This window comes from Solea solea, chromosome 1 (genome assembly GCF_958295425.1).
Source record: "Solea solea chromosome 1, fSolSol10.1, whole genome shotgun sequence".
NCBI lineage: Eukaryota > Metazoa > Chordata > Actinopteri > Pleuronectiformes > Soleidae > Solea > Solea solea.
In genome coordinates, this window is record NC_081134.1 from 4118441 (window position 1) to 4145256 (window position 26816).

Here is a 26816-nt window from a genome sequence, read left to right on the forward strand (position 1 = left end):
AATTCTGTGAGATATTTGATTATACTGTGTCTGTGGGAAACTGAACAGCCTTGTTAGAGATTTGTGCTCTCATAGTGCTTTCTCTTGTTTCTTTGCACCGACTGTGCACTTGCTGAGGTGGTAAGTTATTAATCAAGATAAACTTGTTTGTCAAAGTGAGTGACTTTGAGCTCTGTTAACTTTTAATAATTAATAACTACTGTGAGGAGCACATTTAATAAAATATGTTTTAATATAGTTGATGAAAGCATGAATAGTTATGTTGGTTTGGAATACTTAAATTAAATTAACAACAAATAAATGTAATGTAATAACTTGAGGGTGTCTTAACCTCATTTTAATGAGATTGATATTTCCAAAAACATTGCTTAAACTAACAAAATGAATTGCATTTAAATAAAATTTCAACTTCGGTTTAGGTCACCAGGGGCCCATTTCAGAAAGCAGGTTAAGTGAAAACTTGGAGTTCGTTAACCCTAAGATGAGGGAAACTCTGGTTTTTCGGTTTCACATAGCCAGTTCAGTGTAACTCTGAGTCAGTTACCCTGGCAACATACTGAACCTAACCTGCTCGCTGGCAGGTTTTCTTCAAAAACCCTGAGTTTCTCTGCGTCTCTTCCTGCTGAGCCTGAAGTAGCTGTCTGACACTCTGTCTCATTTCTTCATTCATACAGTCGATATCAAAACACGTATCAGAGCGCATTCACCTGCATAATTCACGTCTTTCAAAACATCAAAATCCCAATTAGATGTTTCTTCCAGTGTGAGAACTATACTGTGGCTTTCGAGGGGCTCACGTATATTGGGGGGCCCGTGCAAGCCTGGTACTGTAGACATCATGTGTCAGGTTGTGAAATATTCCTATCATGGATCACATCATGATGGAGATTATAGCTGATGTGAATATTCCCGATAGTATTTCTGCTCTAATTATAAGGAGCGGAAAAACCTTCAGGTGAGGCATGTGCTCTTTCTTCCATTACTAATTTTTTGGATTTCTCTCAGTATGTCATGGTTTGCACTGCTGCCAAAGTGATCTTTGCGTGTCTCTCCTCTATTTTTAAAACCGCTCCCATCGTGTTTGGATTTTTCATGAGTCAGAGTCTCACTCACTCCCACAGGTGAACCTCAAAGTGGCCACGCCCCACTCCCAGGTGAATCCACCCACCGCAACCAGAGCCAGGAAGGAGACAAAGATTTCACATCTGACATCCTCCACAACTGAAGACACCAGGTGAGACAATGGACAACGTTTGATGCTTGCATGTACCTTTGTGAACTGAGATCGTCTTCTGTGTTGCTCAGGATCTCCTTAAACATGTAATGATGATATTTCACTGTGAGAATTGGTGGCACAGAAGCTCTTTGTGCTTTGCTTTGTTTGAGCTGCATTGTTCGAACGGTGATGATGTTGCCTGTGGGAAGAGTCTGAGCATATTTTGATTACATAACTGTAAATACACTTGAGAAACCTGGCAACATGAGCATGACCATTTTGTGTCAGCAAAATCAATAATGCTTTCTTCTGTTCTGTTTTTAGCCAAAAATCACAACATTGTTTTTGTATTTTATTGCTTTTATGAACTTTAAAATCACATTGCAAATACTTCACTCAAATGCATGCCCATTTCATCCCAGTATTTATTAAAATGACATAATTTAAGAATATGAAGTGTACAGCATCTTAAAGAATATTTATAATCACCCCTTAAATCATCATCAACAACAACAATAGTTATAAGTTACATAGCCTTCAGTTTTAAAGTTGGAATTGGAGGTGAAACTTTTATACCAATGAGTAAATGTTTTGTTTTTATGAACATATTCTTTAAAATCACAAAATCAAATATTCCCCTCAAATGCATGCATATTCCATCTAAATATTTATTAAAATTAAATAATTAAAGTTTAGAATATGAATATGAAGTTGTATTATTCATAAGTGTATAGCGTCATAAAGAACATTACAATAACCTCCCTTAATCATTTAAATCGTCATCAACAATAAAAATAGTTGTTTTGAATTTGGAATTGGAGCTGAAACGCTTGTGACTAAATCCAGCTAACGCTTTACAGTGCATTTAAAAACACAACAACACTTGAGAACTGAGATTTCTGAGTTTTGGAGGTGCACTTGAACGCATTCCGGGTGCAGATGTTGTGTGTGGGTGTGGTGAAGAAGTCTTCAAAACTCTCGGGAATATATTGTCAGTGAAGTGAAGGAGCTCCCGTCGTTTTTACGCAGTTTAGACTATTGTTAGTTTATGTAAATAATCTGCGAAGTGTCTTCAAAAAGCTTCGGTAGGTGAAACTACACAGTCTGAACTTGACTCCAGTTCATTTTCTCAGACTCTTCACGTGTGTTTACGATGTATAATTTCCCTTTTGTTTAAAAGTGTCGAGTCTTATCTTTGAGCTATAGCTACACTCACACACACACTGCTGTTTCACACATTAGCATTGTTTCACACATTAGCACGGACACTACGGTTTGTAGTGTCCGTAGTTGGCACCATGGTTGTAGGTCAATGTGAGTAAACATAAGAGGATGTAAGTGGAAGTGTTCAAGTGCCACACTTGTATACAGTATTTATGTGCTTCTATTTAACTGTACTGTACACAACTGGTTATAATTTACATTTACATGTATAAGTTGAATTGTATGCTTATTGCTGTGATGAATACAGTATATTTTGTGTGTATTTTTGCTGCTGAATGTTTGCTGCAAAGATTTATCGACTGCAACAGAACAACAGAAGAGTCACTCATTTTTATATTTCAAGTAAAACCACTTTAAACACGTGAAGTGGTTCTCAAATACTGTTTTCTTTGTTTTTTTTTTTTTTGTTTAGGCCGAATACTATCAACATACAATTACTAAGATGATAACTACTAGTATGGATTTCAATTGCCATAAAACACCAAAAACAAACAAACAAATGATTTTTAATTTGATTTTAGAAATATTTAGAATATTTTCCAGGAATCCAGTATAATTTCAAATTGTATAACCAATTTGCCATAAGGCAAATGTTTTCAGTGTTCAGTGGAAATACTTCATTTAAAATTTCAGTTCTTTGGTCAAAGACGTGTCAGACAAATTAAGGACCAGCACACAATTTTACTCTGGATTTTCATTCAAAATAATGCACTTATTCTGACTTTTTTGTTTTTTATTTAATACATAGGTCGTCTGCAGTAAAGAAAGTGGACATTGTTTTTATACTGTCCGTTATTTCAGTACACATTCAAACTAACAGTTGCTCCACTCTCTTAAGGGTCATATTTAACAATACATATGATTAAACTATTTTAATTAAAGTTCCTCTGTGTTTTTTACAGGCAGAATGGAGGCATGTATGACGAGGCCAGAAGCCAAAAAGAGACCAAAGCCGGTGAGAACATTTGTAATAATGAATGTAATTAATGCTCCACTGACAGTGTCCACATACAAATAACATCTCCAACTATTGATTATTGATTATTAAATAACACTAATATACAATGTTTTCTTTTTTACTTGCAGCCTAAACCTCCTCCAAAGCCTGCTGACGTGCAGGTACAAAACAAAACATTTATTTCATTCCATGTTGGGTGAAGTGTGTGGGTGATATCAGTCGGTTTTTCTTACACTGGACACAGTGACTTCAGGAGGTGTATGTAAATAATGAAATCAGAAAAAATCTTTCCAGATTAAGAGGACTGATCCAGAGAGAGCAGAGAGACCGACTCCTTTTGTTCCTCCACGACCTACAGACGCTGTAAGCCTTTTTTTATTTAAGCGTTATGAGTGTCAAACTATACAGTTTATCTAGCTTTATCGTTCTCAGAGCAGACATGGTGTTGGCCATTGTGCCTTAAACGTCTGGCGAAATTTAAATAGTTTTTTTAATCCGGGTTAAGAATGTTAAGTGGAGAAATTCCCCAGTCACACACTCTTTAATGGTGTGGTTCAGGGGTATTCAACTAAAATTCTAAATATCCTCAAGCAAAGATCCGGAACATCATAATGTCTAACTTGCATTATGATTTAGTAGTGGGATATATATTTGAAGTAGCCTACTACTTGTATTAATGTCTGCATGTAATCAACAACTGAACTGTCAGATCAAATATAGAAAGAACAATTTAAAAACATTTCGACAATATTTATTGTCACTTTTATACAATTATACCAATATCTAGTATTGAAGATATGTATAATTTTCATCTCTCTTTAAGGAAAATAAGGGCTGCATTTAAAAATAAAATAATGAAAATAAATATAATAATAATATTCTTAAAATAAATAAAATAATTACTTAATTTTTGAGAAATAAAATAAAGTATAGCAGCAGCTTGAGTTTCCCTTTTTCTTTGATTTAACAGTCTCAACTAATTTTAGACAGATGGATCTCAACACATGTTAAAAAACTTTGTGCTTTGTCTCATAGTGGCGTTTCACTTTGCCACTTTTTATGAGTGCCACAGGCTCTGAGCATATGAGACAGACTTTGTTTTGTGCTTCCAGAGGGAAGAAGGAACATGAATGAGTCTGTCTATTCTGGTTTGAAACTGTTTTCGCTGTCCACTTTTCTCTTCTTCAAGAGTGCCATGTTTCGTAATTTTTCTCTGGCTCACTCTTCTCTCGCTGTATCGCTCACCCTTCTCTCTGTCTTCTCTCGCTGTGTCGCTCACTTGTCTCTCTGTCTGTCACTCGCTCCTTCATCTGTCGTATTCAGGGTCGCATTGTAACGGAATGCACACATTTGTTTGGCTTTAGTGGCATCACGTGGGATAGCTTACCTCGAATGCAGTCGGTCAGTGGATTTGACTGTAGGTCCAGGTCCGTATAGGATGGCGCCTGGGTCTGGACTCGGACTGTGGTCCGCCTGTTAGTGACCTCTGGTGTAGTTTGTAAGAAGTAGTGACATCTAATGTTGAGAGTACACACTGCAACAAACAGACGACCCCTCCGCTCATTCTCAAGCGTGTCAGGGACCGCCGGTGGCCTTCACAGTCCAGAAAGAATGTGGTCATCAACAAAATGTGTCCAGCTGTTTGTGAGCTGAGCACATTCCCATAGATTCAGATGTTCAAAAGTAAACACGCAATTTATATTTTAAAGCCATTATACACTTCCAGAAAAGATGATTTCTGCCAATAAACCCTCCTAAATGTAGCACACTCGTTTTCTTAATCCTCTCATATCCAATATGAATTTCTTTCTGTCCAGGAGCTGACTGGGACACAATACAGAGTGAAGAGAGCTGCAGCAACAATCAATGAGGTATTTACTGCAATTCTTATATTATTATAAGAATTATATTGGTGAACTGCCGTGTATACTGCATTTTCTGATTACATTAAAGTAAAAAAAAAAGGTCATTTTCAGAATGAGATATAATCAGATTAAAACATATTTGACATGTATAGATCTTAATCAGTTCATAATCTTTTAGCAGTAGACAGAAATCATAATCAGATTATTCTCTCTAACATAAACAGGAATATGAATATGAATGAAATATTCTATCACCAATGTGTGTAAACCTATTACTTATTACTTAAATTATGAACAATGTTTAAGTCAGAATAAAGTCACTAATTGGATTATTAATGTCCATGTCAGTAAAGCCTTTATTTGAAGCAATGACTGAGTGTTGATTTAAACCTTAATATAGAGGTTAATCTGTACAGACACAGATATATGACGTAGTATTTAAAGTAAATCTATCTGGAAAAGTTAGTAATAGCAGGCACACACACAGCAGATTTATATAATTGTTTAAATACTTTTTTTGTTTGGGATCTTAAATAATACTCTGCACATGTTAACTGTTAAACGTTGTGCTTTATTTGTGGATTACTGTCCTAAATAGAAAGTGCATTGTTTATCACCTTTTCCTGTCGGTGTCAGGCCAATGGAAACTTAACAAAAAGAGATGGAGAACGTAAATCGTCTGAAACTCCTGTGCCTCCACCCAGACGCAAAGAAAAGGTACAGTTCACTCACATGAATCATAAAAGTTAGCAAAGGAAATGTTTGGGTTTTTTTTTAGAAGTGTTTACAGTAAAGAGTCACTGTGGGCTACTCATGGTTTCATGTTTCTTTCCAGTTTCTAGGATCATGTTAAAATGTTTATTGTTCCCTCCTGAGCTTTGTTATGTGTGTTTTCATGCAGGAAAATGTAGTCGAAAACAGCAGATACAGCCAGAGAAGGAGGGTGAACACTGAGGACACAGAGGTACACAAACAAAACACCACATTTCACTTCACCTTGCTTGTTTTTCTAAGTTTCACAGTCACTCTCCTTCCTCGTCTCCCCTTTAGAGCGACAAACCAGAAACCGCTAAAGTTCCCAACAATGAGGCAGGTAGCACCGTTTGAAGCACCGGCTTCCACCTTAGAAAAAAACTCATGAAACATAATATAGACAATGTCTTCCTCTTTATTTCCATGTGCTTTGTTTTCAGAGTAACAACTCAGGGTTGACTGGAGTGTTTCGACGGAGCCAAAAAGACAAAACACCTTCTTTCACTGTACGCAAAACACCTGCTCATCACAACTACATAACAGACGGACAAGCTGGATATTATATATGTTCATTTATGTTCTGAGGGCTTTAACCCAGTGATTCCGCTTAATTGTCAGTGTTTTGTTTTACAACATAAAAAGCGTTATTTTCAGAATAAAAGCCCCTGTAATTGTAATTGAAACAAGTTTCGATTAATTGCGCAGCCCTCGACACAAAGATATGAAGTTGTATTTAAAGTCATGGTCTGTAAATCTAGTAATAGCAGGCACACACACATACTCAAACTAGAACAGGAAAGCAAAAGCAGTTCATCATCATTGGATTTTTCTGGGAAAACGATTTTGTCGTACCTATCATTTTATACATACTGATAACATCTGTGTTCAGAAGCACTTAAACTTCGGGTCTTTAACCCCTGTTGGTGAGACAAAAACCTGAAAACAAAAAAAAAACAAAGAATGGATTCACAGCTTGCAAACACAAAGTGGATCATAAGCTGACAGTGTCTTTGTTAAACTGGTTAGTGGTGGCAAACAGGTGTGTCAGGGTGTGTAGCTCAAACATTGTGCGGCATGTTGTATTCAGAAGCACAGTAGGTGTGAGTGTGTGTGTGTGTGTGTCTGACTGTGCATGATTCAGTGTTCACGTTAATTTGGTCGGTAAATATGCATCACTGTCGGATAAGTCTCGTGATTCTCTGTCGAAATGAAGAGAACCTGAAGAAGCTAAAATAAATACAGGGATATAAGCAGATGAATAAAAGTCAGTCAGTTTATTGGATGCAGTCAATGTTTAGTGGCCGTCTTAAATCCGCTGGTGTTCAGTCTGTGTTTATTTTTTATTCTCTTTCTCAGAGCTATGTATTAGATGAGGAGCAGGAGGAGAAACCTGGTGAGGTCCCTGCCAAACAGGCTCCTGGAAGTAAACCGGTGTGTGTTTTTGTTTGTGTGTGTGTTTGTTGATGTGAGTGTGCTGTGTGCTGACGTTATTAGGCATTTTGTGACTTGTGATTGTTGTTGACAGGGCGGTTTGAAAGGGGTAATGAAAGGTTTGCAGTTCAAGTCGTCACCTAAGGTACGGAGAAACGTGTGTGTGTGTTGGTGTTTTCTGCTGGTGGCGGCTGCAGAACTCGGTGTCTTGTTTTGCAAGGTGGTGGTTTTGATTATAACAGTGTTGGAGGACGTGGTCACTGCTTTTGTGAGAGTTTGTTTTATTTGTAGTTTAGTGAAACTTTGTTTCTTTGATAGTATGGTGTTATCTGTCTGCTGTTTGGTAACAGATGCTCCAGCTGTCTAGATGAGTTTTGTCTGTTTTTTCCTTACTGCTTGACTAAGTATACATTTTAATTGTTTTGATAATGGACTGGATGCAAGAAAATGCCAAGATGCCAATTTTTCCATGATGTTTACTGTCTTGTCTGTCTTTGTTATCGTTCATATGCGGCCCTTTAGTTTTTCAGCCTCCTCTTAACTTGGTGCTCAACTTGTTGAAGGATAAATAAAACCCTATTCCTGATAACTGTAGCTAGGTTTTTGTTTACTTTTTGCATTCTGTGACTGTGGTTTCTGTCTTTGCATAGACGTTTAGTTGCCTATAATGAAATTCAACATCCTCTTAAAATCCATTGTTGTCCATGTAGTTCCTAAATAAAAAAGAGGAAAGTTATTAACTTCTTGTCAACATGTAAAACCTGCAACTTATACAGTTTTTCTGAAGTACAAAAAGGTGGTGCAACAAAATCCTGTAGTTCTTTCTTTCTTGAATCCAGGTTTTTGAGTTTTGTAAAAGTTAACTGCAATTGTTTATATGTACTCTGTCTCACCTGGACCTGTAATATTCACAGTTTTATCCCTTATTGTGTGTTTTTATAATGCATATATTCTTTTTACCTTATTTTTACTCCTGTACTTTGCTCTTAGATGACATTGACATTCTTTTAATATTGTTACTGAGTGTCCTGTTTTTGTTGTGGGTTGTTAAAGTGCAACGTAAATAAGAAGAAGGTGATTTGGGTGTAAATTGTTTGACATTATAAGAACATTCTAACCTCTTTTGTTAATATTTATATTAAAAAATTAGGCTGATATATATTTTGCTTTATATCTTGTCTACTTTTGTCTCAGACCAAAGGTTCAAGCCCAGCCACTGAGGAAGGAGTCTCAGAAAAGGACCAAACCACTGAAAAGAGCAAGCAAGAAAAAAACGCAGAACAAAAACAGGTAAGAGTGCAAATATCATGATTCTGATCACTTGGTAAATTCAGTTTTTTAATAACATTTTTTAAGCACAAGCAATAAAAAATGTGTTAATGACACTGGGTAAATTATGTATTTGCATTGTTTTCAGATTTGATCTTCTTATAAACTGCATTCAGACATTAACTACAATTATCGTTAAAATGTGTTTCTCACTGTGGTCTCCAGGACAAAGGGATGTTCTCTGGGGGGTTCTGGAAAACACCTAAAGACAGATCATCTCCTTCACTCACGGTATCATCTTCTGTCATATGTAAATTATGTCTAAATTTACAGTTTTGATCCTCCTCCAGCCCTCATCACTCACTGTTGTTTTCACTGCCAGGTCAAAAAAGAGGACACTGACTCTGACGATGCAGAGGCAGAGGAGAAGACGTCTCAAGTAAGTCCTGTCTCAATGGCTTCAGCGCACAATTTTAATGTGGATAAAACACTTCACAAACAGAAAGTAAGGTTCATTTCAGTGTCAAATGTGTTTATAAGCTTCTTTTTGCATGCTAATTTCCATTTTCAAAGAAAAGGTAATAAACTGATTCAAATATTCTTCATCATGAAGTTTTTAAAAACAAATTTTTCTCACAGGAGAAAGGAAGCATCTTCTCTGGCTTCCTCAAAAAATCCAACAAACCAGCAGAGGAGACGCCTCCACAGGTGAGCTGATTAAAAAAAATCTTTTTATTTATTTCCCCAGTGTGACAAATTACTGTGCTTTAAATTTGAAAATATGTAGCAGTATACTAAATACTAGCAGCTTAGCATCAAGACTGAAATGAAGGAGAAGAGCTAAACTTAACTTTGGACACACAAAGTTAACTTTGGACACACTTCTAATAAATTCCTCTGATGTTACAGGAGAATCTGAGCGCTCACAGCGAGCTCGCGGCCAGCAACGACAGTCTGTCTGAGAACAAGAAGGTGAGCGGCTTTGAGTCCCAGCAGCAGAGTGATGCACGTATCTGTAATTACAGTGTACACAAAACTCCTGATAATCGTGTGTACCTTTCCTCTGCCCGTGTTAGGAAAAAGAAGGAATATTCAGCGGGATGTTCAGGAAGTCTCCAAAACCTGTCGATGCCAAGAATGATGAGGTAATGGAAAAAATCTAAACCGTGTATTCGCAGTCACATGATCAGTTTAAACCTGTGGCCTGATAATCGTATTGAATGTGATTATTTTGTGTGTTTCAGCAGAACCAACAGTCTCCTCCTGACGATGTGTCAGGCAGTAACGAAAATCTGGCTGAAAATGCTAAAGTGAGTTCAGATAATGTTTGTGAATTTAATAAGTCCCTTGAAAGTTTTTTTAAATTGCTCTAAATAGACATGGGTCATTGAAAGTGCTTGAATTTTGTGCAAGAAAGAAGTTAAGTTGATATTTAGGCGCCACCTACTGTTTCATGCGCCCTGCGTTGCTTGATGTACGTAGACCCAGCCTACACAAACAACAACAAACATCGAGTCATAATTACTAGCAGTGTTGTGGACACTGTCTACTGAGTCTCTGTCCGCCATTGACGTGAGATTCCATGCAGAAACAATGAGCGAGTAACGTTAAGCAAGAGAGAGCAAATGACGTGATGTCTGGGAAATGAAAATTCCAAGATCTCACCGAAGACAATTTCAAAAAGACTGACTTTGACCAAGATCCCAAGGACAATCACTTGTCCAGATGCAGAGTGTGCTGCAAATCAATAAAAGTGGACGCCATGGACAAAGACATTCTTACAAGTTGCCCTCCCATCACACACCTGAGTACATTAATGGCCTTTTCAAAACCATGTATACCTCGCAGGACACTGAGATGTGCTCAATTACTAATTGTCCTTCGGTCACATTTAAAAACAAAGGTTGACTCTGTGTAAACAAGCTATCGCCTCAAGTCTTTTAGTGTTAGTTTGTCCTGCATGTTGTCTGTGTCTATTTGCTTGTGTTATTTGCCATTTTTTAAATGAATAGTCTACGTTTTAATCTGGTTTATTCTTTAAATTGCTTTTAAAGATTTTCTATTTATCCTTGTTTTTAAGCTTTTTTGTGCCTTTTATTTCTGTGATTAGTAATTATCATTATTTTTATTATTATTGTTGTTATTATTATTATTATTATTATTATTATTATTATTATTATTATTATTATTATTATGTAACAGCCATTGACATGTGAAATTATTGGTATTACGTCCACAGGATAAAGAAGGATTCTTCAGTGGGATTCTCCGAAAGTCTCCAAAGATTCCTGTAGAGGAGACACCTGAGCAGGTAACATAGGACTTTAAGATCAATTCAAAGGTCAACATCAGTATATATATGTTGCATGTTAACATCTCTTTTTGAGATATATGGCTTCAGAAAAGTACTGTATGTTAGAGTTTGTCTAATGGGTCTTAAGTAAACGCTTGTTATTTTTAGGTGTTAACTAAAAAAAAGTATTTCATATTTCTTTACTTATCTAATAATATGTCACATTACAGCACATTTTTGTATGTAGCTTTTATTCTTCAAAATGTTCATAATATTTCATAAATATAGAGTATTGTGTACTTGCAGCACATAAAACAGTGCATTAGTTAATTATTGGAGGAATAAATTATTTGTTTGTGGTTGGTTTCCTTTTTTGCACTTTTTCATGTTAAAACATTTATAAACATGTTCAGTTTTATTTCAGCATCTTACGCCTCTTTGTGTTTCAGGATAAAGAGTTGCAGCGGACCGAGCTGGCGGCCAGCAGTGAGAGTCTGTCTGAGAACAGCGGCAACACTAAAGTAAGACAAGTTTTCTGTTTCTGATTTTATTCATTCATTTTACAAACTGAAAAGGACTTTTTTCTGTTACCATCACATCCACCCCCTGTAGGAAATATAATCCACCTATGACACATTTTAAGTTTAATTATTGAAATGAATACTCCACCTGTAGCACATACTGTAAAACAGTTCATTATTTTTGTTTCTATACCAGGAGAAAAGCAACTTTTTCAGTGGAATGTTCAAGAAATCTCCCAAACTGCCTGAAGGGTCACGACTGGAGGGGGTAAGATATTAACATTCTCTCCTTCACTCAGAGTATAATCTTCTGTCGTATGTAAATATGTCTAAATTTACAGTTTTGATTTCCTCCAGCCCTCATCACTCACTGTTGTTTTCACTGCCAGGTCAAAAAAGAGGACAGTGACTCTGACGATGCAGAGGCAGAGGAGAAGACGGCTCAAGTAAGTCCTGTCTCAGTGGCTTCAGCGCACAATTTTAATGAAGATAAAACACTTCACAAACAGAAAGTGAGGTTAATTTCAGTGTCAAATGTGTTTAAAATCTTTAAGTGTAAAATAAGCTTCTTTCTGCATGCTAATTTCCATGTTTAAAGAAACGGTGATAAACCGATTCACATTCATGAAGTTTTTAAAAACAAATTTCTTCACAGGCGAAAGGAAACATCTTCTCTGGCTTCCTCAAAAAATCCAACAAACCAGCGGAGGAGATGCCTGCACAGGTGAGCTGATTATGATGACTCGAGTCAGAATACATTTTTGGTGGAGGGGTTTGAGAATGTGAGATTGTGAAGAGCGTTAAATTTAATTACAGACCTGTCAACTTCTGGACGAAATTTTATGTTAATGACGTGACGTTTTAACGCCACAGCGTGCGTGTCTGCAGTTAATAAACATGACGTCCGATACGGATACTGACAGGGAGACAGGGCAGCGAACCTAAACAGAAGAGAATATGTGCCCCTCAGAAATAATGTAAAATGTCTGTTTAAGGGACATAACATGTCTTTTGTGATTTTTAGTTATTTGTAATGTCCTGTTTAAGAGACATTTTTCAGTTATGTCTGTCATGTTAAAGTCCCGTTGGAGGGACATAACATACCCCTATCTGATCTTATCTTACTGTATACCCCTTAGCTTATGTCAAATATATTAAGACCTACATTTAAAGTTAGTAATCAGTAATGTTAAATAACAATTGCATTTTCATTAAAAGAGTGCTTGTTTTCTTCAGAGTCTATTTGTATGTTGAATATCTGAAGTGACTGGGAAAGTGATAAGGTAGAAAGTGAGAGATGCATATTAATTATGTATCAACCAAAATGACAAAACCAAAAGGGATAATTTTTGGGGTGTGTTCGTGTGTGTGCTGCACTGCCTTCATATGTAAGAACAATAACATTAACAATAAATCCCTGGTAAGTTGCTATTCAAAAAAAGTTTTCATGGCTGGCAGGTCTGATTATGAGACTTGAGTGAGGGAGCGTTTGTGAGTATACAGCAGTGCAGGAGTGGTCAGGGAAAGGTAGCATTTATCCTGAGCAATAAAATTCACATCTGAATCGTTTCATGGCTGTTTCTTTTTTTTTTTTTTGTATATCAGTCACACACAAACCTGTTTTTTGGAGATAAGGGCAGTAAAGTTATGGACCCAAAGTACAGAACATATGAATCAGACCAAGTTTCAGGAGTTTATTCCAAAAAAATTAAGAACATCTCAAATTGGCTGGGCAGGGGTAGAAGCTGTCCAGGATGAGTTGTAGCAGAGAAGTGTTGTTTCTAGGGAGACTGAAACAGGCGAGGCGTATTGACCAAACGGGAGCAACGGAGAGCTGGATTGAAAGATGAGAGCTGGGTATTTGAGCAGAGCAGGAGTGGTGTCTTGGTGACCTGCAGGTGTAATGTTAAGGAGGCACCGCCGCATGTAGGTCAGCCACACACACCAAGCAGACACACAAAGAAAAAAAAAACCACAGGGAAAATTGTAGCATGTGTAATTATGTTGTTGAACAGTGATGTTTCTCTAACTGCTTCCATGTCTGCAAGTCAGTGTCGTGCGTGTTCATGTTCACACAGGTCCAGTAACATTTCTCTCGCTTTAGGCTGCGGAGCCGCTGCACGGTGAACTCTCCTCCAGCACCGACAGCCTGTCGGAGAACAAGGTGAGTCGTCGCATGATAGAAGTGTGTGTCACCATGTGTGTCACGCTCTGCAGGTGAAAGATAAAACAGGTTTTCATTTTATTTTTAAATTTAGGGAAAGACGTCACTAGTTCGCTTGAGTCATGTTTTCTCTTCCTTGTTGCAGGAGAAAAGTGGTTTGTTCAGCGGACTCCTCAGAAAGACTCCCAAAGCATCTGGAGAGGTAGAGCATCTCAAACACGTGAAGTTTACATGTTGAAGAGATCAACACTGTCTACATCTACGCCTTTAAAAAAACAAACAAAAAAAAAACGTTGCTTTAAGATGCTGCATGGGTGAAGTCATTAACCGTTCACAAAGCTGGTTTGATCTGTTTGGGTGTGGTTTTTTCTTCCTGCTCATGCCCTGACAATGAACATGATTTAATTTACAGTATTCTATGATTATGGCTCAAAGGATTGTTTAAAAAGGATGGACTTCTACCTTTCTCATTAAAATGTTTTTTATTGTAGGAGCAGAGCCAAACAATCCTACATATATTGATCTTGTACAGACTCTAAAATATCTGCCCAATAAATAAGCCTGATTTTTTTAAAATGATGATAACTACATTGTCCCTGACAATTGAACAAAAATGTTGATAAATGTCAACATGTTCCAGTGTTCAAAAAGTGACTCTATGTACATTAATGCAAAGCAAATATTAACACTAAATAAATTGTTTTTCTTAGTCTCAGGAGAATCTGTTATCACAGAAGGATCTTTCAGCGAGCAACGACAGTCTGTCAGAGGCGAAGGTCAGTGTGGTCGTTCGTGAAAAATTAGGTTGTACTTTCTGCATTGGTTGTATTTTGTTGATTAAAGAAAATAAACCCTACATTTCAGGAGAAGGGAGGTGGGTTCAGTGGAATGTTCAAGAAGTCATCCAGACTTGTCGATGGTCCTCCCACAGAGAAAGTAAGACATATTTTCTTTGTTTTTTCTCGTCTGCTTGCATGTTGGCGAAAGGTCAGGGTCGATTTATGACTGGAATTGCAGCTGGTTTGACTCCCAGGACAATGCAAGAAATATGAAATGAGGAAAGTGAGTGTAACACAGTTTCAGTGAAGGGGAGTGAAAGATGTTCCATTAGTTATTACATCAGTTATCTAAAAGGAGATCATGGTACTATTTTCACCACAGCCAGAAACTGTCACATTGTGTTGAGCATTTTGATAGTGAACATAGTGTTTTGATAGTATATTACTGACAGGAAATAAGAGAGAGACTGGAGAGTGCAGGTGTATGATATATGTGGCACATACCAGTCAGGTGCTCTGATTGTGATGATGTTTTTCTTAGGAAAAACTGATGACAGACAGCGAGCTGTCGGGAAACGGTGACGGTCTGTCCGAGAACAACACCAAGGTGGGGGTTGTTGTTGTTTATTCTGTTTTTTTCAATAGCATAGTTTCAAAACAATTTCAAAACAAAGTGTCAGTGCTCACATTTCAATGTCTATGTTTCAGGAAAAAGGAGGAATCTTCGGTGGAATATTCAAAAAGCCACCCAAACCAGCAGAAGCTTCTCAGTCCGATGAGGTAAGTGTAAATAATTTAGATTAGATTTTTATACCTGTTAAACTTCCCTGAATAGATCTCCTCACAGAGGTCCAGCAGATTCATAACAATCAGGTCATAGCAGCAGAAACTCAGAAACATAACCATAACCAACATTAACAGAGGAAGAGGTGTTGGTGCCTGTATGTGTATTGAGGTCACAGAAGCTGGTGGGCCAACCTACAAAGAGTCGTAGGATCGTGAGGATCGTGAGTCTTCATTATGATTTATCACCTTCAGTGCTAAACCTAACAGAGATAAACCTGTGAAACTAGGACTGTCAAATAAAAGAAACACAGAGAGCAGCAAAACAGGAATGAAAATCACAGGCTCATGCGGAACAGACCGCTGCTGTCACCACAGAGGATTCTTCCCTCTTTATTAACTTTCTCTACACTTGGCATGACACAACACAGCTGAGGGCAAAACAAGGTTTTCAGTTCGGAATGTATCCTCGGAGCCGTTCACAGAAACCAAATTCTTGCGCGGCATGAGGACATATTTTTGTCCACATTTTTGAGCTGCATGAACATTCTTTAATTTATTTGTAGCTCTTTCTCCAAGTTAAAACTTTTCATGTTACAGAAGTGTGATTTGAGCTTTGCTGCGATTAATCTGTTGATTATTTTCTTGATAATCGATTAATCGTTTGGTCCATAACATATCAGAAAACCTTAAAAAATGTTGATCGTGTTCGTCAAACCTGGAAATGATGATGTTCTCAAATGTCTTGTTTTGTCCACAAACCAAAATGATTGACTTTTAATGATTTCTTTGTTATCCAGAGCAAAGAAATGAAGAAAATACTCACATTTAAGAAGCTTAAACAATCGGAAATTGTGTTCTAATCATGAAAAAAGCTTCCAACCGATTATTCGATTATCAAAATAGTTGTCGATTAATTTAGTAATCGATTAATAATCGATTAATCGTTTCAGCTCTACTCCAGGTCTACTCATCTCTTTTGTCTCTTCTGTCACTTACACGGACATCAAACACACCTGTACAGTCAGACCTGATCTGATGAATGGGGCCAAAGAATTAAACAATAATGTGGCATCTCAACCAGCAGGGGGCAATATATGTACAACAATATTTACAACATTTGTCCCGCCAATCATATGTTTATCCTTTGACGGTCATTGCACGTGGAGCTGTGTAATATACTCTTTATATTATTTGTCTTTTTAGTGTGTTTCCATGTCATGGTTGTGTTTTTCAGTGTACTTGTTTGCATTTTGATTTTGTGACAAATTATGAATAATAAGACAATTTAACAATGTGGAAAATTGTTCTACTTGATTGTAGTACTATCAAGTGATTGAAAAAAAAATGATGAACTGCAATTATATGTAAAATTCAGCTATAATATTTCAACTGTTTTTGTAGGATGAGAGTCCTGATAAGGAGCTGTCAGCCAGCAGTGAAAATTTGTCTGAGAACAAACAGGTCAGTGAGATTTTTATGAAAACTAACTCCTGGTTATACAAAACCTTTATATTTTGTACCAATATTTTACTTAAAATATAAGTATTAAGTAAACATTTACTTAAAAACCTATTGTATGTATTCACATACAACAGTAATATCTATTGTGTTTTACTATTACGTGATGATTAAAATGACTTGATTTGTTCATATTATTTACCAAACATTTTGAAAGTTGAGTCTTGTCAGAGTCTGGATCACAGTGAAATTTTCTTCTCATTTTCTTTTGTCTTTTTTCCTCCTTCACTTTTACTGTTGCTCTGTTTGTCTAAATGTTTTTACTGAGAGAAATAACTGAGGTTTGTGTTGTAGGAGAAGAAAGGAGGCTTCGCTGGAATATTCAAGAGGTCTGCCAGCATCGATAACCTGTTTGACGAGGTCAGTATGTAACATTACAGCTTCACATGGACCAGTAATGATGTATCTGTCAGAAAGTTCTCCTCATCTTCGTCTTGTACAGCTTGTTGTTAAGCCTTTATCTTTTTAGTAGATTCTGTTTTTTCGGATGACACTGATGTCAGTGCATTACACAGCTGATAAGAGTCTTCTGGAGTGAGTCCTGCTCCCTGAAAACAAATACAAAGTCTTTTGAACTTTAACCTCTTCCCTTCTACTTGCACCTTCACTGGACAATTTATGAGAATCCTAAGCACTTAATTGAATAAGTCTCTGTCTTCAACAGTTGTCTGGAAACTCTTAAAGAAATATTGATTGATTGGATTTAGAGACTACTGGTAGCTTAGAAACAACTGGCCATGAACTCTGGGTAACGACCAGAGAATTTTCACAATGTTATTGTCCAGAATGACAACTGAAGAAGCCTCTTGGATGAGAGGAGAATTGTCTGTCTAGAGCTAAACTCCTGACAATACAATGACCTGGATGATTTAAAAAAAACAAAAAAAAAAAAACAAGACTGACATTCTCCTCTGTTTGGCGTTCACATTATGACAAGCTCAGCTGGACATTCTTTCTCAGCAGCAGAAGAATTTCCAGAGAATCTGGGCGAGGAATTGGCACCTAGAATAAATAGACATGCATGAGGAGGAACAGAATTCATACAGCCCCTCCAAACGGCTGCTAGAGTTCTCTCAGAGCACATGCAGTACCTACTCTGACACTAACATCATGCATCATTATCTGTATCTGTTTAGAGATATCATCCATTCTACACACATACACCCAATTTCTGCGTTGTTTCTTGAGAAATGCAGGGAAATGTGAAACACCCTTTCCGTAGAGATGATTTATGGCATCGCTGTTGCTCATCTTAATTAAAGGTGCGACCCCTTCACTGACTCAGTCCTGCATGTGTGATTTTGGCTTGTCAGGAGAAAGGTGGACTTTTCAGTGGACTGCTCAAGAAAACACCTAAAGCATCTGAAGATGATGCTGCTACAGAGGTGAGTCCTAGACTAGTTTGTGGTGCTTGTTACTTCACCCCACAGAGTGGGAGTGAAAGTATTGTTTTGTGGTGGCTCTGTGTGTCTATGAGCGACAGAGGCTTGTTAGAATTTGTGATAGACACACACACCAGGCACATGTTTATGTACGTTGCCCAAGAATTTTGACCCTGATGTGGATTTGAACACGTGAATGGGGTGAAGTCTGCCATCTCTTTTTGCCTTGTTCTACAAATCGTCCACTTAATTACAACTTATTTGTATTTGTTTTTGCAGGATAAAGACGAGCAGAGGGAGCTGTCGGCAAGTAACGACAGTCTGTCTGAAAACGCTAACACCAAGGTACCAGTGTTGGTTTTCAACCAAATGAATAATCAAATCGAGGTCTCTGTTTTTCAACAGAAATGTTCACTTCACAGCATTATGTCGAAAAAGGTTTAAAGACATTGTGTCCCTCATAAATTGACACGACATACAGTTGTTTCCTTCTCATTATGAGGTGTTCATTGATTAATGCGAGAAAACGTTAATATTAACTATGTTAACATAAGGCTACAACTTAACAAAAAGGGAAGTATATTGTATAAACACACGCATTACATGTATACAGCGATTTATACACTTTGACATACATGTAAAAGTTCAGTATGTCTTTTTTCTTGAGCTCATTAGAGACAAAACTGATGTGTTTGAGTTTTCTTTTCTCAGGAGAAAAATATTTTCAGTGGGATGTTTAAGAAAACTCCAAAAGCAACGGAGGGGACAACAGATGAGGTATGAGAACAATCTCTCTATAAAGTCTACATTCTGTGACAACATTTAACTTTCTTGTATTTTATGATTCATTTATTTTTGTGTGTGTTTGCAGGAGCCAAACACAATCAAAGAAAAGAAATTATCTGCCAGCTGTGAAAATCTCTCAGAACCAAAGGTACAAACGTTGTTTGATCACTGGAATCTCAGCTCGTTTCTCCCTTTGATGAGTGATTATTGATTTGTCACGTGTCATTTTCAACGTTCACTTTTCACTTCATTAGGAGAAGACAGGAGGACTTGCAGGGATTTTTAAAAAGTCTCCTAGACCTTCTCCACGCCATGCTGTTTCAAAGGTAAAGGATTTATTTCTATTTTTTATGATATTTGATTTATTTTGTTATTTTTACTATCCTAAACAAACAAAAAAAAATGTTTTTCTTTGTTCTTCAGGATCCTCTCAATGACTCGAGGCAACTGTCCATCAGCTTGGACAACCTCACAAACGCTGTTGAGGTGAGAGCTAAAATTATAGCTTTTATTTAAATACTATAATTGAATTTTTGGCACAAATCTCTGAGTAGTAATCTTTGTTCACCCATTATAACTTACAAAGCATACTTTTTATTCATAAAGGGGGATCAGTCGGCACGAGGCGGACTGTCTGCCAGCAACGACAATCTGTCTGAGGCCACAGGAAACACAAAGGTGAGTGAGTGTTGTGGAGTTTGTGTGCATGTTTTATTCGTCTTTTTTGTGACTCGTGTGTCATGTTTTGTTTCCTGTTAGGAGACAAAACAAGGAGGATTCGCTGGGATGTTTAGGAGAACGCCCAAAACTGTGGAAGCACAGGTACAGTATTATCAACAATTATGTATTTTAATCCGTTTAAAAGTTATTATTATTATTATTATTATCATTATTATTATTATAATAATGATGACGATAATAATTATAATCCTGGATAACCTTAATGTTTCTGTGCAGCTGTTGTACAAATAATTCTTCCTCCATGTTGTAGGAAAGTGTAGACATGGAGCCACCAGAGGGAGGTGGGCTGAAACGCAGGAGGACCATCAAGAAAAAAAAACGAGTGAGTTGTTTTTTGCCTAAAGGGAAAAAATAAAAAACAAAAAGAAACATCCAGAGTCTTGACCGTTTGTTTCAACAGATGATCTATTCATGCTATTAAAAAACAAGACTCAGGATGACTGTTTAGTTGTTATATCAATAATGCTCTTTGAGTCGTATAAACATACTTTTCATTTATTTTGTTCACTTCAGGTTGTGTCTTTCCGAATCAAGAAAACTCTTCCGAAACTACCCAAGGTTTCACAGGTACCGACTGATTCTTTGCCAATTCTTGTGCTGGTTTGACTCGTTTTGCTTACTGCTCTTCTCTTTTCACAGTTGTGCCAAATGCCATGTTTTCAATTGAGCTCATAAGGCTTAAACAATTGGCTTTGCTTTTATACGTTTTTCCAAAAGCAGGCTGTTAAAATCCTGAAAGATTTATTATAACACAGATAAACATGCCCCCATTTTGACATGTGTGCTTTTGTCCTCTTAAATTTTGTATTCACATTCCTTTTTTTAAAACAATGACATTATTATCCTTGTCTCCTGCAACAGCCTTCAGATAAGATGCCTATCCTTGAAGAGACGATGGAGATGCGGGAGCTGAACTCACAGGTTTCACATAAAACAGATACACTTAGATTACTATGAAATTGACATGTTCAATCAAACCTTATTTAGACATTATCTGGTCTTCTATTTCGGGATACCAGCCTGCTGCTATATGTAACAAATCTTTAAATCAAATTGAGTGAAAAATGAATGGCAGTGTGAGAATGAATTTTACTGTATACGTGAATCTGCTCCTGTATATAAATACACCTTTACAGATGTTAACAGATATGTTTGCAGTAATCCAGAGTAAATGGTTTATTGTGTGTTAAAAACTTTGTGTTAAAAGTTGTTTTGTTGTTCAGGAGAGCACAGTAGAGATGCAGCCTGTAGAGATGGCAGCTTTCCCGACCGAGGGCAACCCTCAAGCTCAACAGGTATGTGAGTGTGTATATGTGTGTGTGTGTGTGTATATGTATGCATATATGTGTGTATATGTGCGTGTGTGTGTGTGTTTTTCTCCACACTTGAGTAAGTCATGTTGTCATGGGTGTTTTTGTTTGCAGGAAAGTGACGAGCTGATGGAGTGGTGGAACACAGTCAAAGGTTAGTGTGATAGTTTTCACCTCAAAAGCAACCATTTTGTTTGATTTTCACACTTTCTCTTACAGTTCATCTCCATATTTTTGACATTATTTGAAAGACGTACGATTATGAAAAATCAGCACCAAGAAATTGCTATTATACTTACTATTTTTCTGCTGCTGGTTTACAGGTTGGAAAGAGTGGAATGAGGGATCCAATTTCCAGGCGGATGATGAGGAAATGTAAGAATATGTTTCTTTATTTATATTTCATTCAATTACACCTGCTAAAATATTATTGAGGATTTTGATGACATGTGTATTGTGTGACATCTATTGCCTTGTCAAATGATAAAAGAGGATTGAGCGCAGAACTGAGCCTTGTGGAACTACCCTTCTTTTTGAGAAGGGCAGGTTCGATGGCACAGTTGTCAATGACTACCTAAAAGTTTCTCTGTGTTATGAAACCATTTAAGATTTGGTGAAAGAATATCAATATCAACAGAAATATTTTCAAAAGTTCATGAGATCTTTCTCTCATGAGTTAAACGCTATTACACCTCTCATCTCTGTGTTTTTGCTCCAGGGCGCTGGAGCAGGCAGCTGACCGTGTCTTCATGGCGGCTCGCCTCTTTGTGCGACTTTTCAACCAGCGAGGGGCGTCCCTGCAGCAGCGCATCCTGGAGCTTCTGGCTGTAGCAGACGCTGCGGATTACTTCCACAAAAAAACAGTGACGGCTGCTGTGGGTGGAGGCGTGGCCAGTGTGGCGGGCAGTATTACCACAATCACAGGCCTCATTCTGGCACCTTTCACCTTTGGTGCCTCCATTATCGTCACAGCTGTGGGGATTGGTGTGGCGACGGCGGGTAGCATCGCCTCAGCTACGGCTAATATCACAGACACGGTTCATTCTAACATGGACAGGAAGAAGGTGGAGAAGTTGATCCAGGACTATCAGGAAGAGATCAAAGATATCAGAGAATGTATGGAGTTTGTGCAGGTGAGGAAATGTTTGATTTACAAATTGTCACTGTTAACTTCTCAGAAAGGTGGATATATTAATTAGGTAAAAGAGATAGTAAATTAAAAACTGAACTAAAAAACTGAAACTAGTGCTGCAATTTATTTTCATTATTGATTCATTAGTTGATTATTTTCAAATCAAGTGGCTTTAAAATGTCAGTCATATAGGAGTCAAGAAACCAGGACTTATTCCACTTTTCAGGGGACGAAGATGTAAAGATCATGAGTTCATTTTGAAAAAAAAAAAAAAAAAACAATCACTCAAACCAGTTAATTACTTATGAAACTTACTTACTTTTATTATTTATCCTTGAGCAGCTGTGCTCTAGAGAATATAACATAAACTAAATGATATTGTTAGAAAATATTTAAGATAAAAATCGAACCAATTATCCTTAAATTAAATGACCCTGTCAGTAGGTATTAGGTCTTGTTTACCCTGTGGATTTTTGTTGATATTGACATTAAATTTAATCCCATTTTGTCTCATTTGAATGGACCCCACATAAAGGTACATGAAAATAAAGACTCACCAACAGGATTTTACAGGATTACACTTCACCTCAGGAAGCTAATCAAATCATAAATAAGTTTCCACTGTTACATCTGAGTTGGGACTTCCTTAAAGACTTTTCCTTTCTGAATTCCTTCTGTAGTTTAAGCATTCCACCCCCCCCCCCCATCTCTACTTAAATGAGAGGATCACAATAACATCACAAACTGAAAATATCTCTTGTTTTTTAAAATTATTAACATAATGTAACAGGTAGTAACATCAAGTTTTCGTCCTGTGTATCATTTCTGAGACAGTCTTTAACCATCTTCCCTGTCTCTGTGTCTCCTGTAGGAAGGTATGGATACACTGGACGAATGGGACTTTGAGAAATATTCTCAGAGTGCAGCCAAAAAGGCTATGAATCACAACATCAAACATGTGATGAAGGAGGGTGGCCGCGCCGGCAAAGCCCTGATGATCAACACGGACAAACTCATCAGCACCGTGCAGGTTCTTGGCGCTGCAGGCGGAGCAGCCAAAGCTGCTCAGGCCATCAGTGTCACCACAGGAGTCATGTCGGCTCTCTTCCTCGCCCTCGATGTTTTCTTCCTCGCCAAAGACTCGCACGAGCTTCGCAAAGGTGCCAAAACCAAGTTTGCCACCAAGATCAGAGAGGTGTGTAAAGACCTTCAGGATGGTCTCCTGGAGCTGAACAAGGTCAAGACACAGCTGCAGAAAACCATGGAAGGCATCGAGGTGGAGGAGTACGAGGAAATCCAGGAGGTGGAGGAGGAGATTGAAGACGATTTGGAGTCGGACCCGAAGAAGCTGGCGGAGCTGGACCAGGAGCTGGACATCCTGGAGGAGAAACTGGACAAGAAGGTTGAGGAGGAGCAGAAGAAGAGAAAAGAGCAAGAGGAGGAACTTCTGAAAAGTAAGGAGAAAAACGAAGAGAGCATTAAGGAAAAAGGAGATCCAGAGAAAAAGAGAGATAAGGAGGAGGAGGAAAAAAATAGTGAAAAGGATGCAAAGAAAGAGGGAAAGAAGGAAAGCAAGGTGGAAAAAGGTCAAGAAGAAAGCAAACCTGGATCCAAATTAGTGAAGCTATTTGAAAAAATAATAGAGCCAAAAGATGCGAAAGCTGCTAAAGAGGAGGATTTAAAAGAACAACTGCAGAAAGGAAGCAAAAAGGACAAAGAAACTGAGAACAGAATAACAGCTGTCAAAGAAAAACAGGAGAGCAAGGGGGACAAGGCACAACAAGACACCGGTGTGGATGAAAAACCAAAAAAGGTGGATGTAACAGAGAAGGAGGAGGATGAGAGAAAGACGGGTGATCTGAAACCAGAGCAGTGGAGTGGAAAGAGAGAAAGCCAAAGAAGCAGAGAGGGGGAACGAGGGACGAGGCACGAATGGAAATCAGTGAATAAAGAGAAAGCGGAGGAAAGTGTGAGCATGAGGAGACATAGCAGCAGCAGGAGTGACCGAGAAAAACAGAGAGGAAGTGAACATAAGACAAGAAAAACTGATAAAGAGAGAGGAAGCAGCAGAGACATGGAGAGACTCTTGAGAAAAGACAGTGACAGGTTGGAGAGCTGGAGGAGGACAGAGGACGAGCGGGGAGTGAAAGACTGGAGAGCCGACGTGACGAAGACTCGTGAAGAGAGGAGGGAACCTAAAGATGGAAGGGAGTCCAAGAGGGAGACGGAGAAAAGGGAGTCGCATCGAAGTCACGAAACGAGGATGGACAGAGAGTGGAGGAGCAGCAGGGAGGAGTTTGATTCCCAGAGGAGTCACCACCACCACAGGAAGGAGCACGAGGAGAAACGAGAGAGCAGGGTGGAGAGCGCAAGGAGGCAGTTTGAGAAGGCAGGAAGTGAGGAGGCAGAGGAGGAGGATGAGGATAGGAGGAAGAGGAGGGAGGATGGAGAGAGTCGGAGGAAGGACAAAGAGCACGGACACAATCGGCAAGGATCTCGATCCAGTGTTCGGATGATGGAGGACGGACTGTACATTTAGATTTCGGTAGGTGACGACGACACTACTCCTCACTTTATTTATTCTCACCTGCAACCAGGCTCCTATTGGATGATACCAGCTGTCAATCACGCTGGTGTCCACTCGTATGTGCCAAACTTTATTGTCGAAATGGGGAAATCATGTAGGAAACTGACGGGTCTATTGATGAAAACCAGAAACTAGCATTAGAGAGTTGAAGTTGAGAAGTAGAAGCTTGTATTCAAATGGAATTCTTTTTGCAACCAGCAGAGTCCATCCTACTTCCTAGGTTTTATCTTCCAAACCAGAAGATTAAATCTTTGTTTATATTTAGTCTATAATCAGGTTGATTTAATAAAATAACGCCAGTTTTCATAATCAAGGTAGGAGGATAAAACTATCTAGATAAACATATATACATATATGTGTGTGTATGTATGTAATATACAATTGACATTGTGTACAAACAAAGCCAAAATGATCAGCACGTCCCTTTAAAGCCTCTGTTCCTGAACATATATGATGTCATAGTATCTTTAAATATTCTATAATTTGTCACCAAAGTCCGGCATTTTTTTTAATCTCTTAAAAACATCTGCCTTCCTCTTTTTCTTAATTCTGTAGACTAAAACCTCAGATTCTGTATGTGAAATAAAGTTTGCCAGAGCGTCTGGAATTCTCTCCAGATTTCTGACAAATCTCAATAGAAATGATGTCAAATATACAGCAAAGAAAATACAGGCTGCTGGTACATGATAATGATTTACTCATGTTGAGCCACAACAAATGAGGTTCAGGTTTCATATATTTATATTTCTGATGCATCATGTAACATGTTGCCTTTATATGACTGGTGATTCGGGGTTAGAACTAGGTCAAAACTTCATATTGTTCATACGTGCTGTTCACAGACTGTGTGTGGATTGTGTCGTGGAGCAGTGTTTGTGAGTGAGGAGGGAAGCAAGAATTAGTCGTTATATTTCAGGGACTTTGTCAGTAAATATTGCATTAAGAAAGTATAATATTTGTTTTTAAATCATCCGATCATGGAGTGTTTTTTTCTTTAAAAATCAGCTGTTACAGACGGACGTTCACTTGGTGCACTTTAACCAGGCTTTGCCTCCTCTCATGTCTCATGTTTTCAGTTGTGATAGTGAATGTTACTGGAATATGGTGCAATAGTGCACTACTTACACTACTATTGTTTTATGTCTGTATGTTCTCTGTATGTATTTTTATAAGGGGAATTGTTTTCTATGGTGCTGGGTTCCTTTTGAATAAATAAATTATTAGTCATTGAACCCTAATATTGTCGCGTCTTTGAATTTAAAACCCCATTTTTGTTTTTATTGTAGTGCCGCAAAAATCACAGAAAAATGGAGAAAAAAAAAACTGTTTGACTGATTGACCACAACCCAGCCCTTTTTGGAGCATCAGTGTTACTGATAACATACTTTAATGTAGAGACTTTTTTCACTTAAATAGATGTTTTCATACCTACTACACTTTTTACACAATCACAGTTTACATTTTGTGGGGGGTTTTTTTTGGACTTTTTCTGATTTTATAATGTATTGTGTCCCGCTAGAGTGATGACATCATCGATAATGCCACACACACTAGCTGTGTGTCCTCTGATAGGATCTCTTTCTTTGAATAAATGTGGAGGATGGCAGGATGCTTCAGGTTACACAATTTGCAAGACAGGCGCCTATGACAGTCTTTGCTCATGTGTCCAACAGTTAAACACTCAAAACAAACACCTTTCTCTCTTACGAAGTCGATTTTCTCTCGATGCAACTTCTTTTCCATTTTGGGATATAACTCAAAATCTGTGACCCTCTTGACACAGCAGACAAGACACCTTTGTTGATTTATCAGGTAAGTTTCTCTCCTTTTGCATTTGAGTCACAGTTTTAGAATTGACAGCTGCCACAGAAGTTGCAAAATTGCTTCCTTTTTTCCCTTTGTTTCCATTTTTATGATTTGGTGATGAAATGGTGTCCTGAATGTTTCCAAAACGTGGATTAGAAACAAAAGACACTTGTCTCTCAATTAATTTGACAATCTCACTGAAGCCTGGTTGACGGTGGTGCTTCTCCTGCAGCTCATAAGCAGTGTTTCTCCATTTTTTCCCCCAGTTTATAAGGTAGCCTCAGGATAATGGCCC

General features: G+C 37.9%; 1 protein-coding gene across 8 annotated transcripts; it reads left to right on the forward strand.

Moving 5' to 3' along the window:
* Window positions 1–1186: 1186 nt before the first annotated feature.
* LOC131459287 (uncharacterized) lies at window positions 1187–25947 on the forward strand. 8 transcript variants are annotated; one of them, XM_058628913.1, is made up of 47 exons: window positions 1187–1234; window positions 3343–3395; window positions 3527–3559; window positions 3693–3761; window positions 5216–5269; window positions 5900–5980; window positions 6165–6227; window positions 6314–6352; window positions 6457–6522; window positions 7373–7447; window positions 7542–7592; window positions 8642–8737; window positions 8942–9007; window positions 9099–9155; window positions 9356–9424; window positions 9626–9688; window positions 9793–9861; window positions 9961–10026; window positions 10956–11027; window positions 11459–11530; window positions 11727–11798; window positions 11920–11976; window positions 12186–12254; window positions 13635–13694; window positions 13840–13896; window positions 14405–14470; window positions 14559–14630; window positions 15015–15080; window positions 15182–15253; window positions 16661–16720; window positions 17072–17137; window positions 18091–18162; window positions 18439–18504; window positions 18871–18936; window positions 19031–19093; window positions 19200–19271; window positions 19369–19431; window positions 19552–19623; window positions 19705–19767; window positions 19937–20008; window positions 20200–20253; window positions 20548–20607; window positions 20910–20981; window positions 21111–21150; window positions 21320–21371; window positions 21715–22129; window positions 23000–25947. In XM_058628913.1, the coding sequence occupies exons 2-47, from the start codon at window positions 3348–3350 to the stop codon at window positions 24665–24667; spliced, it is 4896 nt and encodes a 1631-aa protein (XP_058484896.1). In that variant the 5' UTR covers window positions 1187–1234; window positions 3343–3347; the 3' UTR covers window positions 24668–25947. The 8 variants fall into 8 exon arrangements, with proteins under 8 accessions (XP_058484896.1, XP_058484887.1, XP_058484904.1 ...); XM_058628904.1 differs by lacking the exon at window positions 1187–1234 and adding an exon at window positions 2176–2301; XM_058628921.1 differs by lacking the exon at window positions 1187–1234 and adding an exon at window positions 2176–2301 and having other exon boundaries at window positions 9964–10026.
* The last annotated feature ends 869 nt before the right edge of the window (window positions 25948–26816 follow it).